Below are 20,963 nucleotides of genomic sequence, written 5' to 3'. Positions count from 1 at the left end.
TCCAGCCAGGATCCAGAGCCGCGCGAGTGGGAGCCCAGCGTTGCAATGATTCCCAGTTGACCGGCTACAGATACCAAGCGGCCAGACACAGGAGGAGCGAGGATAGAAGCAAGCGAGCACATGCGCACCACAGCCAGACCCAGCAACATGCATAAATAACCAACCATAAGAAACGCTGTATATAGGCAATATATCAAACCCAATATCATACAATTCAGATACATGGAATCTTCTTCAATCATAGACAGGATCACTGTCATATTAACTGTCCATAATGGTTATGATTATAGGCATCTTCTTCCAATATCCATGTTATTGTTTGTAGTTTCATAACAGACGGGATAAAAAGTCCGGTTTCATACAAAAAGCTCTAAATCTAATAACAAATAAAAGACAAGGTTAAAAAAATGATGAATAAACACCACTACAGGAGAGGAAAAAATAACAATAAATGATAATGTCGGTCAAATATTTTACAAAAACGGGGCGAAGTTCAAGGCTTCATTAAGACCATTGGGTCTAACTGTACCCAAAATAACAATCCATTTAAGCTCACGTTGGGCGAGGAATTATTCCCTCCTCTAATTCCGGTATGAATCAAGTCTATCCCCCTCACTTTAAAGCTCTTTGGATCACAGTTATCAAAGTTCCTGAATTGCTTAGGGATAGTCTTTAATTCAGACATATCTTCCACTGTCCTGGTCGCGCCAATGTCCCGCACATGTTCCCTCACTCTTACTCTAAGCTCTCTAGATGTTAACCCCACATATATCAATGGGCAACTACAGGTAGCACAAAATATAACATTTCTGCTACTGCAGGAAATATAGTCTCTTATTTGAAATTCCCGTTTACCATCCACAGAGCAAAAGGAGATACTGCGCAGGACATTGGTGCAGGTAAGACAGTGGCCACAAGTATAACATCCCCTCACAGATCGCGTTGAGCCAAAGAGACTAGTGGACGGCGCCGTGTAGTGGCTCCTTACCAGGAGTGTTATGATCCTCAGTGGCTTAGGATCACAAATCTAACCAGCAAGTAGAAGATAATAGGACGAGCTCTGGGGATGTGGTAACTGGACTGACCGCAAAACCTGATCCTAACCGCACACACTAAAGGTAGCCGTGGAACGTTTCCTGAAATCCTAGACATCTCTTCACGGCCTGAGAAACTGACTACCCCTAAAGAGAAAGTAAAGACCTCACTTGCCTCAGAGAAATAACCCCTGAGATATAGAAGCCCCCTACAAATAATAACGGTGAGTTAAGAGGAAAAGACAAACGCAGAGATGAAACAGGTTAAGCAAATGAGGCCCGCTAACGCTAGATAGCAGAAAATAGCAAGGGATCTGTGTGGTCAGTAAAAAACCCTATGCAAAAATATCCACGCAGAGAATGTGAGAACCCCCACACCAACTAACAATGTGGGGGGAGCAACTCAGCACCCCAGAGCACCAGCAAGCAGGGAAATCACATATTAGCAAGCTGGACAAAACCCATCATATACTAGGAAACATCTTGAACACAGATGAGCAAAAATAAGCAAACAAAACTTAGCTTCTCTTGGAGAGACTGAAAACGGATGTAGACAGGAGCAATCAGAATAGCACTGAATACAACGACAACAGGCAAGGAATGAAGGACCAGGTGGATTAAATAGGAAACCTAACTAGCAGATGACGAGACAGCTGATCCCAGCCAGAACCTGCAAAATAACAAAAAGAGCCACCAGGGGGAGCCCAAAGAGAGAACTCACACAGTACCACTCACGACCACAGGCGGGAGCCCGGAAACAGAGTTCACAACACAGGAGATCCTTTAAATTTTTAGCCCTACGTGGGGTCATTAAAGGACAGTCGGACAAAAACAGACCCAGAGAGGGCTCCGTACTCAAAATACGCCAATGTTTGTTCAAAATGGCTCTAATACTGTCCCACTCATGATTGTATTCAGATATAAATCTAATTGTTCCATCAGTCTTATCCTTAATTTTCTTGTTATATAAAAGTTGGTTTCGTGGAGTCTTCTTAGCCCTATTGTATCCATATCGAATACACCGCTTACTATATCCCCTCTGTTCAAAGCGCTCCCTCAGATCCTCTGCCTGTCGTTCAAATCTTTGATTGGTTGAGCATATCCGCCTCCACCGGAGGAACTGTCCGACCGGGACGACCTTCACCGTGGGTTGGCTGTGCCCAGTGTTGTGAACTATACTTCTTGGCTCCCTCTTGTGGTCACTAGTGGTTTGGCACTTGGATTGTCCTTTCCCAGGTTGGTACTCACCTGCTTTGTTAGGCCTGGGGTGTTGCTATTTAAACTTCCTGGATTCTCAGTCCAGTGCCCCCCCCCCGTAATCAGTTCATTTCTGTTTGCTCCTGTCTTCAGGTCCTGGTTCTTAGCTTATCTTGCAAAGTCCTGCTTTCTTACTTTTGATCATTTGCATTGTTTATATTTTTGTCCAGCTTGTACAAAATGTGATTCCTGATATCGCTGGACGCTCTAGGGGGCTGATATTCTCCCCCCACACCGTTAGTCGGTTTGGGGGTTCTTGGATATTCAGCGTGGATATTTTGCAGGGTTTTTTGCTGACCATATAAGTCATCTTACTATATTCTGCTATTAGTCAGTGGGCCTCTCTTTGCTAAAATCTAGTTCATTCTTACGTTTTTCTTTTCTTCTTACCTCACCGTTATTATTTGTTGGGGGCTTGTATTACTTTGGGGTCTTTTCTCTGGAGGCAAGAGAGGTCTTATTTTCCCTGATAGGGTTAGTTAGTTCTCCGGCTGGCGCGAGACGTCTAGGATCAACGTAGGCACGTTCCCCGGCTATTGTTAGTGTTTGTGCTAGGATCAGGTATATGGTCAGCCTAGTTACCACTTCCCTATGAGCTAGTATTTATGTTTGCAGACTTTGCTGTAATCTCTGAGGTCCCCTGCCATTGGGATCATAACAGTATGCCAGGCCAATAATTAGTTAATGCATTGCTGAAGTGGGATTAAAAGAAAAGAAGTTCTGAGTTTTTTTTTCTTTTTTTTCTTCCTCCCCTTTATCTCTGAGTGGCTTGAAGCTTTGCTGCAGACATGAATGTTCAGACCTTGATTACTAGTGTGGATCAGCTTGCTGCACGTGTGCAGGGCATTCAGGATTTTGTTGTTAGCAGTCCTATGTCAGAGCCTAAGATACCTATTCCTGAGCTGTTCTCTGGAGATCGATTTAAATTTAGGAATTTTAGGAATAATTGTAAATTGTTTCTATCTTTGAAACCTCGTTCGTCTGGAGATTCAGCTCAGCAAGTTAAAATTGTTATCTCCTTCTTGCGTGGCGACCCTCAGGATTGGGCTTTCTCGTTAGCGCCAGGAGATCCGGCATTGGCGGATGTTGATGCGTTTTTTCTGGCGCTCGGATTGCTTTATGAGGAGCCTAATCTTGAAATTCAGGCAGAAAAAGCTCTACTGGCCATCTCTCAGGGCCAGGATGAAGCTGAGGTGTACTGCCAAAAATTTCGGAAATGGTCCGTGCTTACTCGATGGAATGAATGTGCTCTGGCCGCAAATTTCAGAAATGGCCTTTCTGAAGCCATTAAGAATGTGATGGTGGGTTTTACAATTCCTACAAGTCTGAATGATTCTATGGCGCTGGCTATTCAGATTGATCGGCGTTTGCGGGAGCGCAAATCCGCTAAACCTCTGGCGGTGTTGTCTGAACAGACACCTGTCTCAATGCAATGTGATAGAATCCTGACTAGAACCGAACGACAAAATCATAGACGTCAGAATGGGCTGTGTTTTTACTGTGGTGATTCTACACATGTTATATCAGCATGCTCTAAACGCCTAACCAAGGTTGTCAGTCCTGTCACCATTGGTAATTTGCAGCCTAAATTTATTTTGTCTGTGACTTTAATTTGTTCATTGTCTTCCTACCCTGTTATGGCATTTGTGGATTCAGGTGCTGCCCTGAGTCTTATGGACTTGTCGTTTGCCAAGCGCTGCGGTTTTGTCCTGGAGCCTTTAAAAGTTCCGATTCCTCTCAGAGGAATTGATGCTACGCCACTGGCAGAAAATAAACCGCAGTATTGGACCCAAGTGACCATGTGCATGACTCCTGAACATCGGGAGGGGATTCGTTTTCTTGTTCTGCATAAAATGAATGATTTGGTCGTTTTAGGTCTGCCATGGTTACAGACCCATAATCCTGTTTTGGATTGGAAGGCTATGTCTGTGTCAAGTTGGGGTTGTCAGGGAATTCCTTGCGATTCTCCGCCGGTGTCCATTGCTACTTCTACTCCTTCAGAAGTTCCTGAGTATTTGTGTGACTATCAGGATGTATTCAGTGAGTCCAGGTCCAGTGCTCTTCCTCCTCATAGGGACTGTGACTGCGCTATAGATTTGATTCCTGGCAGTAAATTTCCTAAGGGACGATTATTTAATTTGTCTGTACCCGAGCATGCCGCGATGCGTTCTTATGTCAAGGAGTCTTTGGAGAAGGGGCATATTCGTCCATCCTCTTCCCCTCTTGGTGCGGGATTCTTTTTTGTGGCCAAGAAAGACGGGTCTTTGAGACCTTGTATAGACTATCGGCTTCTGAATAAAATCACTGTTAAGTTTCAGTATCCTTTGCCACTATTGTCAGACTTGTTTGCTCGGATTAAGGGTGCCAAGTGGTTCACCAAGATAGATCTTCGTGGTGCGTACAACCTTTTGCGCATTAGGCAGGGAGATGAATGGAAAACTGCATTCAATACGCCCGAAGGTCATTTTGAATACTTGGTGATGCCCTTTGGGCTCTCTAATGCCCCTTCAGTGTTTCAGTCCTTTATGCATGATATCTTCCGGAAGTATCTGGATAAATTTTTGATTGTGTATCTGGATGATATTCTGGTTTTCTCGGATGATTGGGATTCTCATGTAAAGCAGGTCAGGATGGTGTTTCAGGTTTTGCGTGATAACGCTTTGTTTGTGAAGGGCTCAAAGTGTCTCTTTGGAGTGCAGAAGGTTTCCTTTTTGGGTTTTATTTTCTCCCCTTCTGCTGTGGAGATGGACCCAGTCAAGGTCCGAGCTATTCATGATTGGACTCAGCCCACGTCTGTTAAGAGTCTTCAGAAGTTCTTGGGGTTTGCTAATTTCTACCGTCGCTTTATCGCTAATTTTTCTAGCGTTGTTAAACCTTTGACGGATATGACCAAGAAAGGTTCTGATGTGGCTAATTGGGCTCATGCAGCCGTGGAGGCCTTCCAGGAGCTGAAGCGCCGGTTTACTTCGGCGCCTGTTTTGTGCCAGCCTGATGTCTCACTTCCCTTTCAGGTTGAAGTGGATGCTTCTGAGATCGGTGCTGGGGCTGTTTTGTCGCAGAGAGGCTCTGGTTGTTCTGTGATGAGACCATGTGCCTTTTTCTCTAGGAAGTTTTCGCCTGCTGAGCGGAACTATGATGTTGGTAATCGGGAGTTGTTGGCCATGAAGTGGGCATTTGAGGAGTGGCGTCATTGGCTCGAGGGTGCTAAGCATCGTGTGGTGGTCTTGACTGATCACAAAAATCTGATGTATCTCGAGTCTGCTAAGCGCCTGAATCCTAGACAGGCTCGTTGGTCATTGTTTTTCTCTCGTTTTGACTTTGTGGTCTCATACCTGCCTGGTTCAAAGAATGTTAAGGCTGATGCTCTCTCTAGGAGCTTTGTGCCTGACTCTCCTGGAGTCTCGGAGCCAGCTGGTATTCTTAAAGAGGGAGTAATAGTGTCGGCCATATCTCCTGATTTGCGACGTGTGTTGCAGAGATTTCAGGCTGGTAGACCTGACTCGTGTCCACCCGACAGACTGTTTGTTCCTGATAAATGGACCAGCAGAGTCATTTCCGAGGTTCATTCCTCGGTGTTGGCAGGGCATCCGGGAATTTTTGGTACCCGAGATTTGGTGGCTAGGTCCTTTTGGTGGCCTTCCTTGTCACGGGATGTGCGGTCATTTGTGCAGTCCTGTGGGACTTGTGCTCGGGCTAAGCCTTGTTGTTCTCGTGCTAGCGGGTTGCTTTTGCCCATGCCCGTCCCGAAGAGGCCTTGGACACACATTTCCATGGATTTCATTTCTGATCTTCCGGTGTCTCAAGGAATGTCTGTCATCTGGGTGGTGTGTGATAGTTTTTCCAAGATGGTCCATTTGGTACCCTTGCCTAAGTTGCTTTCCTCTTCCGATCTGGTTCCTTTGTTTTTTCAGAATGTGGTTCGTTTACATGGCATTCCGGAGAATATCGTGTCCGACAGAGGATCCCAGTTTGTGTCCAGATTCTGGCGATCTTTTTGTGCTAAAATGGGCATTGATTTGTCGTTTTCATCTGCCTTCCATCCTCAGACTAATGGTCAAACAGAGCGAACTAATCAGACAATGGAGGCTTATTTGAGATGTTTTGTTTCTGCAGACCAGGATGATTGGGTGACCTTCTTGCCATTGGCTGAGTTTGCCCTTAATAATCGGGCTAGTTCCGCTACCTTGGTTTCGCCATTCTTCTGCAACTCTGGTTTTCATCCTCGTTTCTCCTCGGGTCATGTTGAGTCTTCTGACTGTCCTGGGGTGGATTCTGTGGTGGATAGGTTGCAGCGGATTTGGAATCATGTGGTGGACAACTTGAAGTTGTCACAGGAGAAGGCTCAGCCTTTTGCCTACCGCCGCCGCGGTGTGGGCCCCCGTTTTCGTGTTGGGGAATTGGTTTGGTTGTCTTCTCGGTATGTCCCTCTGAAGGTTTCCTCTCCTAAGTTTAAGCCTCGCTTTATTGGTCCTTATAAAATTTTGGAAGTTCTTAACCTGGTTTCTTTTCGTTTGGATCTTCCTGTGTCGTTTGCCATTCACAACGTGTTCCATAGGTCTTTGTTGCGGCGGTACGTTGTGCCTGTGGCTCCTGCTGTTGAGCCTCCTGCTCCGGTGTTGGTTGAGGGCGAGTTGGAGTACGTGGTGGAGAAGATCTTGGATTCTCGTCTCTCTAGACGGAGGCTTCAGTATTTGGTCAAATGGAAGGGCTATGGTCAGGAGGATAATTCCTGGGTGGTCGCCTCGGATGTTCATGCGGCCGATTTGGTTCGTGCCTTCCACGCTGCTTATCCTGATCGCCCTGGTGGTCTTGGTGAGGGTTCTGTGACCCCTCCTTAAAGGGGGGGGTACTGTTGTGAACTATACTTCTTGGCTCCCTCTTGTGGTCACTAGTGGTTTGGCACTTGGATTGTCCTTTCCCAGGTTGGTACTCACCTGCTTCGTTAGGCCTGGGGTGTTGCTATTTAAACTTCCTGGATTCTCAGTCCAGTGCCCCCCCCCCCCCCCGTTGTAATCAGTTCATTTCTGTTTGCTCCTGTCTTCAGGTCCTGGTTCTTAGCTTATCTTGCAAAGTCCTGCTTTCTTACTTTTGATCATTTGCATTGTTTATATTTTTGTCCAGCTTGTACAAAATGTGATTCCTGATATCGCTGGACGCTCTAGGGGGCTGATATTCTCCCCCCACACCGTTAGTCGGTTTGGGGGTTCTTGGATATTCAGCGTGGATATTTTGCAGGGTTTTTTGCTGACCATATAAGTCATCTTACTATATTCTGCTATTAGTCAGTGGGCCTCTCTTTGCTAAAATCTAGTTCATTCTTACGTTTGTCTTTTCTTCTTACCTCACCGTTATTATTTGTTGGGGGCTTGTATTACTTTGGGGTCTTTTCTCTGGAGGCAAGAGAGGTCTTATTTTCCCTGATAGGGTTAGTTAGTTCTCCGGCTGGCGCGAGACATCTAGGATCAACGTAGGCACGTTCCCCGGCTATTGTTAGTGTTTGTGCTAGGATCAGGTATATGGTCAGCCTAGTTACCACTTCCCTATGAGCTAGTATTTATGTTTGCAGACTTTGCTGTAATCTCTGAGGTCCCCTGCCATTGGGATCATAACAGCCCAGAAAATGCATGAACCAAAGAATTTACAGCCCTTTTTTTGCAGAATACATCCGTCTCAATAGACAAATCCGAACTAACCTTTAGACAAATATCCAAGAAATCCATTGTATAGGGATCATATTTATAGGTCAATTTGATATTAAATGGATTTGTATTTAGCACAGCCATAAAATCTCCAAGCTGCTGTTCCGTTCCGCGCCAAAAAAACAAAACATCATCGATATAGCGAAACCAGCACAGCACATGGTCAGCGGCCCCCGAGTTTCCAAACACCAACCTCTCCCAGTATCCTAAAAAAAGGTTGGCATACGCAGGTGCGCAGGCTGCACCCATGGCTGCGCCGCAATTTTGTTGGTAAAAAGAATCTTTAAAAGTAAAAAAATTATGCGTTAGAATGAATTGCAGCACCGCGAGGATAAGGCCAGCGCTAACCTTGGGCTTATCACAGACCTGACCCTTATGGAATAAATAGAATGGTTTAGATCCAGTTACTGTGGGTTTAACTAATATGCTTGGTGACTCTGGGGTTTTTGCAGGTGACAGACCTTTCTTTCCTTATTTATATATGCAAATGTGAACTTTATCGATATTGTTATGGATATGGTACTGGATGTCAGTTAATGGTGTCCTTATTTGGTGTACTGTTACATGTGTGTATTTTTTAGGTAATTTTTTCAATAAATTTTGTATATTCACTTTTTTAATCAAAAAATAACACTCCTGGTGTCCTCCTTTTTGAAAAGTTATTAGGTTCTTTAGAAGGACGTAGATCTGGGGATTTATTCTGATGGAATATAGGCTGATCTGGATGGACAAATGTCGTTTTTCAGCCTTGCTAACTACATTACTATTTTACTATGATGGTTGTTGAAGTCCGCTGCTCAGCATTTTTAGTGCAGTGTGATTCCCAAATGTGAAGGTTCATACATGATGTGGTAGTCAAATTATTGCACTTTTATCCTTGACTCAGCTTTTTTTTTGCAAAGTTGTCAGATTACGTGAGTTGACTCATCCTTTGCCATGTCAAAAAAGCACAGGCTAGGAAACCCTTGCCTCTTGTGTAAGCTGCAGACCCATGGATTCTGCTGGTCACAGCCACAATTGTGGCTGAGGATGCTTTGCTCATCATAGCTGCATCACTACGTGTTTGTGATGTACGGTACCATGTAACCTCCTCGTCTTCCTCCTCAGATGATCAACTAAGCTGGGTGCCTCTGTGTTCTCGCCAACTGGGATAACCCAAGTCATCATCTTCATCCTCTGTGTTATCATATTCCTCACCCTGAGAGTCACCCTCCTCCTCTTCCCTCCCTGACAGCACAGTACAGTCTGTGTGAGCCTCATATCTGGGTCTCATAAGGAGCACCCTCCCCCGGGGTTAACGTCTGATGATGAGGGTCAGAATGCTGCTTGGACCTTACTTTGTCCTACCCCAGATCCAAACTAAAAATATTTTGGGCATCGGTTCCTCCTCTTGACTCTGTGAAGCTTTTAAGTACACTTCTGATGGCCATGGCATAGAATGTGTGAACAGCACTTTAGACTCATCTGTGGTTCCCTACAGTCAGTTGGGCAGCTGGAGAGTTGTGACATTGGGGAAAGCAAGGGGAATTTGGGTGCCACCTCTGTGTACTGTACTGGGTGTGATGTTGAGGTGGTGGAAGAGGAGGAGAGGCCACTTGAAGCTGCGCTTGTCATCCACTCAAGCACATACTTTTTCTGGGCCTCATCAAAAAGGCGTTGACGCTGTTCATCTGCTAAAGAAATGTAGTGGAGTAGCCCGTCCATTAACAGAAGTTGTCAGGTGTCTTTGTATAGGACGTGATGTTGTTGGTTCACTAGTGCTTTCACAAACATTACCACCTACCCCACGTACACCTTGAACATCAATCCTAATCCCACCATGGCCTCGCTTTTTCCCAGTCATGTTGCACAGATAGTGTGGTAGGAGCACAGTATTAGCAACAAAAAAAATAAATTTTTAATTCTGCACCACCTCTGCAAACAGCTGAATTTTAGCAGCAGTAAATGACAAGTGAAATATGATGTGCTGCATCGTGTTAGTCACAGAAGAAAGAATTGTTTGAGTGTGGATGGCAAAGAAGATATGCTACAAACAATTTTAAAATTAGATCTCCCCTACTGTATGACATTAGTAACAGAAGAGTTTTTTGGGCCTATGAATGAGACCTTTATAACACACTAGATGCTCCAAATTATTTGAAAGTGAGATGTCCCCTACTGTATGACGTTAGCAACAAAAGAATTTTTCTGTGGCCCCTGGATCAGGCCTCTATTACACACTAGATGCTACACATAATTTGAAATTGAAATGTCAACTACTGTATTACATTAGAAACACAAGAATTTTGGGGGGGCCTGTGGATCCAGCCTCTATAATACAGACTAGATGCTACAGTTTCAAGAGATGTTCCCTTCTGTATGACATTAGTGACCAATTTTTTTAGTGTGGGTGACGCCTGTATAGCCTAGAAGATTTGCTCCAAACAATTTCAACATCGTATTTACCTTGCTGTATCACGTTTGTAAAACCATTTTTTTATGTGCAACAGCTTTGCACACACAACAATTTCACCGCCACAAAATAGCAACGTGGGATATGGCGGGCTGTATCACTTTTAGCAACAGAGAAAAAAGTTTTTTTTAATCTGGGTGAGGTCTGCAGACAGCTTAATATCACAGCCACAAAATTATAATGTGAGATATGGAGGGCTGTATCACGTTTAGCAATAATAGCTATAGCAAAGAAATAAAGGGGGTTCTTATGAGGAAAAAGTCTAAAATATAACTTTTAATTCTGCAATTAAAAAAGACAAACAACATACAAATGATCCAACCAATAGGACCATGTAGTTAAAACTTCAAAGCTGAAGGGAGAGAGCAAATGCTCACCTACACACTGCTATCATAGGTGCAAAAAATAATAAGTGAATAGATTACACCAACAACACTAGCTCTCAATCACCACAAAGATCGCACAATAACATAGAATATAAGTTGCAATGCAGAAGATTCTGTGTACCTACAGTATATGTAGAAATTGTGGTATATGGCTATATTCAAAAGCATGGTGAGTCCATTTTAAAATAAGTGGAACAATCTCACCCAATAATGACGTTTTCAGCTCCTGTAAACACCCTAAATAAGGCCCATCAAGACATGGAGTCCCTTAATCATCTTCTATACTAGCCCATTCTCAAGGGCCATAAGGGGTAAAGCAGTGGAGTATAAGATCACCTCCCGACGCGTTTCTATCCATTGACTGATTCATCAGGGGATCAAAGTGGTCTGCCAGGAAGGTCTGTATATCCTCTTACCTCCTCCACGTTTAGCAATAGAATTTTTTTTTTTAATGTGCGTGAGCTATGCACACTGTGGAATTTCACCGCTACTAATTAACAAGGTGAGGTATGGCATGGTGTATCATGCTAGCAACTGCCCCCCAAAATATTTCTTCATGTATAACAGCTCAAATCACAGCTTCTTCCGGGGGCAAGAAGAAACTGGCGTTGAAATGCGCGTCGGGGTAAGGGGACACCGATGTGACCTCAGACAGTGGAGCTTACACAGATCAATTTCAATAAGGTAAATTGAATAAAGCACTTAGCACCTTATTACTATCAATTCTCCCATGTCTCTCCTAGGTGTCACTGGTAACGTCAAACCGTGTTAAGTTCTGCAGCCTCTGCGGATTTATTCACATAGAGGCAAATATTAATACATGAGGGCAGCACCCAAGTTTACATACCTTTAAGTCAGCACTAATACAGCTGTGATTTTTATATTTTAAATCATTGTACCATAACAGTGACAGTTCGTTGACCTAGTGAGTGCATTACTCTATGTAAATAAGCATTACCTGATTTATTCTATTTTTTCTGTTGCTGCCTATGGCATATTGAAGCCATTACAAATTTAATTGTTAGCACATAGATTACATTGTAATTGCTCTGAGTGCCACCTCCATGCGTACCCTATTGTGACATCTCTAGTTTTTTACTATCATGTTTTAAAAAAGAAATAAAGTTATATTTTTATTATGGATCTCTTCGGTATTCCACCCATTTTTTGATGCAAAGGGTATAATATAAAAAAAACATTGATGTGGTATGGCCGATTTAAGATTCCCAATCATATTGTCTCATGGAGTTAAGCCACTAGTCTGTTGATGGCTCTCTCATAGACAACACAAGAACAAACCAGAATGAGCTCTCCTGTATTTGGGAGAGCTGGTAAAATAACTACTGACCGAATGGTCAGCCCAACCATCGCTTGGCCGAAAGCCATCTAATGTACTTTACTCTGGCTAGTTATTTAGGGCCACTCAGCCACCTTTATAGATTGCCCAGATTAGTCAAAATGCCATCCAGGCTTCTCATTTACAAAGGCTTAGAGGGAACAAATCTTCTTTCTTGTCTCCATTTTTGCTCATTGGATCCCTCATCTATTTTATCTTCTACAGGTCTGCAATGTTGTCCCGATCCTTCTGAAGTTTCCGATCATCAAGCAGAGAGTCTTTAAAGAAAGTGAATTTCTCAAAAAGTTTGTGACAAAGTATATAGAGCAGCACAGAAAGACTCTGAATCCGGAGGCACCGCGGGACTTCATAGACTATTTCATGCTGAAGATAAAGGAGGTAACGAGAATGAGATGAGGCTGCTGAAAAGCCTTTATAATAATATCAATGTTAAGTGGGGGAGTGTAACAAGCAAAAAATTACAGGAGCAATGGGAAAGAAAGAAAAGAGAGGGAAGTCCTCAATCCCTTACATGAGCCATCAGTTCCCGCTCCTCCTCCTGTGCCTCACATCACACAAGCCAATGGCACAGTCTGAAGAGCGTTTTCCACTCGCCAACTTTGTGTACATGTAAAAAGGTCCCCAAAGCAGAACTGCTCTGTTGCAATGGTTGTCCACTGGTATTTGTAGTCCTTAATGTGCAGATTAACAAAAAACTCTAGGAATAGGATGACCGAAATTAGGATTTCTATTAACCTGCACTGATGGACCACAAGTACCAATGGACAGCCATTGTAACAGAGCTGTTCCACTTTAAAGACCTTTTTTATCATTAAGTGTGTATAAAGGCTGGAAACAAACTGTCACGGTGTTTCCGCGATACTGTGCCAGAAGACCGCAGTGTCTGATTGCTTCTACTCCGGCCCTTCTCTTTCATTTTAAATGTGTTTATTTTTTCTGGCAGAACAAGGGTTAAATCGGCCATGTTGGAAATCCATGTGTTCACAGCTGAGCTCAGATAGCCACTCCCTTCCCCTTTATGATCTCTGTTACTAATCCTTGTCAGAGCTAGTATTTGCTACATGGCTATCTGTGTGAGAGGAGTTCACATGAGGAGAATTGGAGGAGTTATCAGTGACTGTTGTGTGGTTTGTATGTATGGTAATTTTTTATCCTTCTCTGTTTTGGTTTATTCCCCTTCCTAACACCCCGGTGCATTCCACTGTTATATGTGAGTCAATATTTTGTATGCCTGGAGTTTTCTATTAACCCTTGTCTGCGTTAGCCTGTTTGTCGGGTTGGTGTAGTACGGTGCACAGTACCGCCCCCTCTTCCCTGGGTGGGGGAAGAGAACAGATGGAGGGCTAACTCAGGAGATAAGGCAAGGGTGGAGGCCCGGCATCTTCGCAGGGAGCAGGGCGAACTAGGGCACCAAGATAAAAAATGCAGCTTGAACAGCCTCAGCCAGCTCACCGACAGACCTGTGGAGCACAGAAATCTTCGTCCTGATCCAGACGTAAAATGACAGCATGCATGAAGAAAATAGGTGTAGATTCCAGCTCCTTAATATCTTGAAAGTCTTTATTAGTGCATAAAAATGTAAAATATGGCAAGTCCTTAATCCTAGGTGGATGCAGACAGAAGATATGGACAACGCGTTTCGATCTATCCGATCTTACTCATGTCTGACTACTTGTGTGTAGGCGATTCTATTATAGTACTATGTGACCTATCCTAATGGGATTTTAGGTCACATGACCTCAGGAGCGGAAGGTCCCAACTCCCCGCCGCCACACAACTCCAATGCACACAGTGAGCTATATCCAAAATAAACCTCTATTAAAACCATTTAGCAATAATAATAGAGAATTGTGTTTTTCTTGTTAAGGCCTAGAGGGGATCTTGTTCGCAAATTATAAATCCAGTATGCCTCTCTGGTTAAGAGGCGTCTCTTAATATCTCCTCCCCGACTGGGGCAGTAATATCAGTTAACCCCTTCAGATGGATTACCTCGTGGGACGTGACAGGACATCTGAAGGTATGTATCTTGTGGGTTTATTATTTTGCCAAGCGAGGGTGTTCAGCTGGATTGAGAGAACAATAAAATACTAAAACAACCTGTTTGTTTCTTTCATTAAAATACTTTTTAATCATGTGTGTGTTTTTTAACCCTTTCAGACAAATGGATTAATAATGGATAGGTGTCATAATTGACGCCTCTCCATTATTAACCTGGCTTAATGTCACCTTACAATAGCAAGGTGGCATTAACCCTTCATTACCCCATATCCCACCGCTACACGGGAGTGGGAAGAGAGTGGCCAAGTGCCAGAATAGGCACATCTTCCAGATGTGCCTTTTCTGGGGTGGCTGGGGGCAGATGTTTGTAGCCAGGGGGGGCAATAACCATGGACCCTCTCTAGGCTATTAATATCTGCCCTCAGTCACTGGCTTTACCATTCTGGCGGAGAAAATTGCGCGGGAGCCCACGCCAATTTTTTCCGCCATTTAACCCTTTATTTTAGCAGCTACAGCGCCCACATTTTGCACATACACACTACTAACATTAGTAGTGTGGAATATGCAAAAAAAGAAGGGGATATGAGATGGTTTACTGTATGTAATCATGTCTCATATCCTGTCGGGTTTAGGCAGGAGAAATGAAAAGCCGGCAATTGAATTACCGACTTTTCACTAACACCGCTGTGTTTTTCTCGCAAGTCACACTGCTGGTCCATGTGGAATCCGTATTTTTCTCGCCCCCATAGACTTTCATTGGTGATTTTTTTGCGCAATACGCTGACAAACGCAGCATACTGCGATTTTGTACGGCCGTAGAAGACCGTATAATACTGAACCGTAATATACGGCTGATAAGAGCAGCCCCATTGAGAATAATTGTGCCGTTTATTTTGCGAGTTTTACGGACGTATTTTCTGCGCTCTTACGTCCGTAAAACTCGCCAGTGTGACGCCGGCCTTAGGACTTGCGATATTTTACATTTGTATGCACTTATAAAGACTTTCAAGATTTTAAGGAGCTGGAATCTACACCTATTTTTTTTCATGCGAGCTAGGGCACCCCCTAGTGTAAGGGACAGGAAAGAGACACCTGGTCCCGGGTCGCCCGACAGCTGTGTCATGACCGCCATTCTGACTGTGACCATTTGCTTGAAATCTTAGACGTGAACCGCTATACCTCAACTTGATGCTTGGAGGGGTTAGAATATTTGTGTCCCCAGGTGCCATTTAAAAATAAAAAGAATAAAATGTTTTTATTCACCCTCCCCGAGTCCAACATTGAGTCACAACTGGTCGGTGTCTTTTATTGTCTGCACACTGACAGCAGCCAATCAGTGACATCAGCAGCTCATGCTGCCTAATCGGGCAGAGGCGCTGATATCGTTGATTGACTAGAGCACTGCTTATGTGACGTCAGCGCTGCAGACAATAACTAATGTGGGTTACGAAGAATTATTCTGCCAAAAAGGATCTCGGCAGGAGGTGAAGAATCAATCTGATGAAAGGATCAGGAGATGATAATCGTTTTGATAAACAAATGAAAGGAGAACGTCAACAATCATTCAAATGAAAGGAATTAAAGGGATATATGAAGAATCGTTCTGGGGAATGTGGTCAGAGGAGGTTGAGAAGAAACATTTTAATAAAGGGATAAGAGGATTATGTAAAAAATCATAGTGTTGCTTTGATTAAAAGAGAAGAGGAGAATGTCAAGAATCGTTCAGATAAAAGGATCACAGAAGGATGTCAAGAATCGTTCAGAAGAAAGGCTCAGAGGTCAATGTCAATAACCGCTGTGAATACCGAAATCAGAAGAGGTCAGAGGATAATGTGAAGAATTATTCTGATGAACAGCCAAGGTTCAGTCTAGGAAATTGGAGTCAAACACAATGCTGGTGTCTGAACATATCTTTCCTTAACACAGATGGGTATAACGGCAGACGACCTCTACCGGTGCCATCGTTGTGGAGAAAGGAGAATCCAGTAGGTAAAAGAGAGTAACAAGTATCACTGAGCGGAGGAGGAACATGTCCTGGTCACAATAATCTAGATCTCTGTGGCACAATGTTGAGGGGAAGGTCAGAATTTGGTGCAGATACCCTGAATCCACGAAGCCTTGCTCTAGTGCTGGAGGAGGTGGAATAATGGTGGAGAAGGTTTTCTTGGCATAAACTGGCGCCTCTGATACCTGTGGATGGATAACTCCTGCCTGTCAGGATAGTTGAGGAGGAGTAGTGGTGGGGAAAGGTCTCTCTGCACACCCTGTCTGCTCTGATACCTGTCGATTGATGACCACTTTGTTTTTCTTGTTGCACCTGGCTCATCTAATCTCTGTGGACAGAAGTTTGCATGGTGAGGCTTACCTACGAATTTCAGCTGACCAAGAGGATGCATTCATGGCTGCTGTTCATGAGTCGCCCCACGGGCTAGGGATAATCGGTACCGGGTCCTGCGGTTCACAGGGGGATATAGTAAAAATAAGTAAACTGACTGAACAATATATATATAATTTATGCTAGTGCATAGCCAAAAAAAGACACATACAAAATAGATCAATGGCCGCACTCATCTGTGCTAAAATAAGGAAATGTGAAATATATGGAATGTGAATAGCATAATGGCTTATGAACTTTATGAAAAAACACATGAGATTTTTAGCACAAGATTTGGCCAAACGTTATGAGCCCATTCACCAAACGTCAAGGTAATCTCAGATCGAATGGGTAACTAACCTGACTGCCTGATGTGAACACTTACCTATGGTATCTGAGCTGACTGCCTAATGTGAACACTTACCTATGGCTAAATGGGGATGTCACGGTGGCTGCGACCCAGTCCGTGGTCCAGGGCGCCCATGTAAAAGGGGAAAGGTCTTTAAAGGGATAGAGTTTATGTTCATGATGCCACCTGTGGTATTCGGTCAGTGGGGACAGACGATGCTTTAAGGCCTCCTCTGGGGTCATGTTATGGCAGCTAGATGGTATACCTTCCCACAGGTGAAGTGTATCCCCAGGGCTCCTGGTGTGTAGATGATAGGATGGTGAGAGGCGCAGTGAGGAACGAGGACACAAGGTTGCATTCTCTTTACCTTTACTGAAGACTTCAGCATCCACAGTCCAGGACACCAAACCACAGAGCAGGCAGAGTCCGGCCGGTTTGGAGGCAAGTCCAGAGTCCCCTTGTCCAGGTGGAGAATAAAAGCCTTCCTATGCGCTGTAGTGGTGTAGGCCCTTACTGCTAAGCTTCACATAAGGTCCTCAGAGATGTTATCTCTCTCTCTCTCTCTGTACCCCGGATAGGATAGGACAAAACCCGTATGACTGGTGACTTGAGCCTGTTTAAAAGATCTCTTAGATGACCCGGCTCTGTGGGGTGTCACCATGCCTCCTGGGTGTAGGTGCGGACAGGTAACGTGCAATTAGCTGTCCTGCCAGTGTCTGATGTAAGGCGTAGAGGTCCTCACAACCTCGATGTTCCGGCTACCGGCGTTTCTGCGCCTCAGGAGGCAGCCTGCTCGGGGCTGGTCCCTTTTCTGGTATCCTCTCCTGTGCTTCCTCTCCTGCACGCTCACTGCAAACAATTTGGCCTTCAATGTCTCTTTCTGGGAGCTGCAGCTCTGTGGGCATGCACAGCTCCGTGAACCTTCTTTCCTCCTCAGACGGCTGTCTGGAACTAACTGAGCTGAGCTCAGCTAGCAACTAACTGTGCCAGGAAATGACTCCGACCGTAACTGACTAACTTTCCCTACTGACTACCAGTTATATATATATATATATATATATATATATAGAGTGAGCTAGTAAATAGGAGCAAAAGCTCCCCCTGGTGGCCTGGAGTGTGAAGTGTTGCATGTTTGTGGTACCTGGATGCAGTTATTCTTCCTTGCCTCCAAACATAGCATCACTCTCCCCTAGAGAAAAGCAATACCACTGTGACGACCAGGACCCTGGGGCTCCACATTCACCCTACATCAGATGGACAAGGCTCCATGCCACAAGGGTATTATAGCCATGGATTAGTTACAGTAGAATGACAGAGTTTCCCTTTCCTCCCCGACATTCACAGTCTCCAGGTCTTAATCTGTTGGAGGATCTGTAGGATGAAGTAGAACGGGCCGTTCACAGCCAACATCAGAATCTATCCTGTCCACACAATACAATATTCCACCAGGAAGATTTCACTGCCTGATGTAATATTTGCCCCAATCAGTACTGTGCCTAATGGCAAAGGAGGCCCAATGTCTTCTAGAATTTATCACTGTGGTCATTCAATGTACGCCAGAGCTGCATTCACAATTGTGCAGGATTCAGAGTTGACATTTTTCTGTAATGATTTTCAGTCTGAGAAGAGTGATCCTTAGGCCATGTTCACACGTTAGGTATTTGGTCAGTATTTTACTTGAGTATTTGTAGCCAAAACCCGGAGAGAACAATCAGAGGAAAAGAATAATAGAAACTCATCATCACTTCTGTGTTATCACCGGCTCCTGGTTTTGGCTACAAATACTGATAGCAAGAGGTCTAGGTAGGGTTTCAGCTTAGTGGGGTGAAAAATCTGAGTGGACCCCTAACCAGGCAATCCTGACTACAGCTACGTGGTGCCCCCTAATTGTGAGTATAGGAGACATCAGCAGGTGATGCACTGTGACTGAAAATACATCTATATACAAAAACAAACACTGATATTACTATATGAGGACCATAAATTGGTAGATACTAGTCCTGCGGACCATATAAGAGATCACAGCACAGTTATAGATGGTGACTTACCGCTGAAGTTCTTCCTCATGGAATCGTTCACTTTTCCAGTCTTATCCATCTGGCCCAGACCGACACGACAACTTCTCCGGCCAGAACTCGTCTGCAGAGTTTACAACAAAGACACATCTGACTCCTCACATTTCCTGCACCGTGCCCATCTATTCCCAACCTGTGCAAACGCCTCATCCTGCTGATACCCCAATACTGAGCCGCTGCTTCCGTATGTGTCCCTATTACTACACCTGAAACCCCAATACTGAGCCGCTGCTGCTGCCGTATGTGTCCCTATTACTGCCCCTGATACCCCAATACTGAGCCGCTGCATCCGTATGTGTCCCTATTACTGCACCTGCTGTGCGGTACAATAATCATGCTCCTCTTACCGCCCCACACAATACCACCACCGCTGTGCCCCTTACATAGTAATAATGCCACATTTTTGCTCTCTAGATAGTAAAATTCCCCCTAGTAAATATTAATGCCCTATGTTAGTACCCTCCATATTATGTTCCTAAAAAGTAATACCCCATATGCAACTTTGATGGTGACAATACTCCAAGTGCCCCTATAACAATAATGCTTCTTAAGTGCCCACTTAACATGTAATAATGTTCCCTGAGTCCCCCCCATGTAAGTAACTATGACCCCAGTGTCACAGATTCGAGCAGGCGATGATGTGATGACTCTTTTGGCTTCTCTCAATTCTTTTCTATTGAGAGAAGCCAAACCTTTCTACGCGCCACATACACATAGCAAATATGGTCGTATGACCGCCTGATAACGCCAGTGATATGGGGGCTCATGCAGCAGGCGCTCCCTGTCATGATTTGGCAATCTGCAGTCACATAAAGTGCAGGCAGGTCCATTTTCAGACATTACAAGCCGTAATTAACTTTATAATAATTAATTGCTTCTTATTAAATTACGGTATTAAAGCACCACTCCAGTGGGGTTAGTTTTTTTCACCACTGGAGTGGGGCTTTAAGTGCAAGTCCTTTCCCCAGTCACATACTCATCCTCCGCCGTATTCACCACTTTGTGCACTGCTCCAGTCCCGTGGCTCAAACTTGAGCGCAGCTTATGTCTGGCCAGAAGTTAGAATCTACGTCTCAAGCGCTCAATGTAAGATTAGAGACCTCCGAACCGCTCCATGAATCACTGGGGCAGTGGACAAGTTACAAACTGCAGGAGATGAAGCCAAGAGACGGCAAAAATGCCAGAAAGTTAGTATCAGACAGTTGGTAGAGGTCTTGGATTTTAAGGCGCCACACCAGTGATGAAATAAAAAAAATGCTGGTGTGGTGCTTTAAAGGGAATCTGTCACCCTTCTGGATGTGTATGACCTATTAATATGGGCATACAGGTGTGTTATGATCCTGGTGGTTAGGATCACAAAAACTGACATGATGGGTAAACCGGAATATTAGGACGAGCTCTGGGGATGTGGGAAACTTTACTGACCGCAACCATGATCCTATCGACACACACTATAGGCAGCCGTGGAACCTTCCTAAAAACCTAGACGTCTCTTCACAGCCTGAGAAACTAGCTACCCCTAGAGAGAAAGCAAAGCCTCACTTGCCTCAGAGAAATAACCCCAAAGTTTAGACAGCCCCCCACAAATAATAACGGTGAGAGAAGAGGAAAACACAAACGTAGAAATGAAAACAGGTTTTAGCAAATGAGGCCCGCTAACACTAAATAGTCAGAAGATAGCAAGGAATCTGTGCGGTCAGTAAAAAATACTATCAAAAACCATCCACGCAGAGAATGCAAGAACCCCCACACCGACTACGATATGAGGGGAGCAACTCTGCGCCCCAGAGCTTCCAGCAAGCAAGGAAATCACATATAAGCAAGCTGGACTAAACTCATCATATACTGAGAAATATTTTCAAGACAATAATGAGAAAACATGAACTAGCAAGACTTAGCTTCTCCAGGAGGAGACAGGTCACAAGTAGTCCAAAAGAGATCAGAACCAGTACTGAGTACAACGACAGCAGGCAACCAGTAAT

The 20,963-nt window shown here is 44.3% G+C and overlaps 1 protein-coding gene across 1 annotated transcript in view; it reads left to right on the top strand.

Moving 5' to 3' along the window:
- Nucleotides 1–20,963, top strand: part of LOC143783144 (cytochrome P450 2C20-like) — a 133,749-nt gene that overhangs the window by 65,978 nt on the left and 46,808 nt on the right. The window contains exon 6 of the mRNA XM_077271466.1: nt 12,390–12,563. Coding sequence (XP_077127581.1) covers nt 12,390–12,563 — 174 coding nt within the window. The remainder of the gene's footprint in view (nt 1–12,389; nt 12,564–20,963) is intronic.

The sequence above is a fragment of the Ranitomeya variabilis genome, chromosome 6 (assembly GCF_051348905.1).
Source record: "Ranitomeya variabilis isolate aRanVar5 chromosome 6, aRanVar5.hap1, whole genome shotgun sequence".
Lineage (NCBI taxonomy): Eukaryota > Metazoa > Chordata > Amphibia > Anura > Dendrobatidae > Ranitomeya > Ranitomeya variabilis.
Note: the sequence above shows the minus strand (reverse complement) of the source record. Positions and strands in the feature narration are given on the sequence as shown.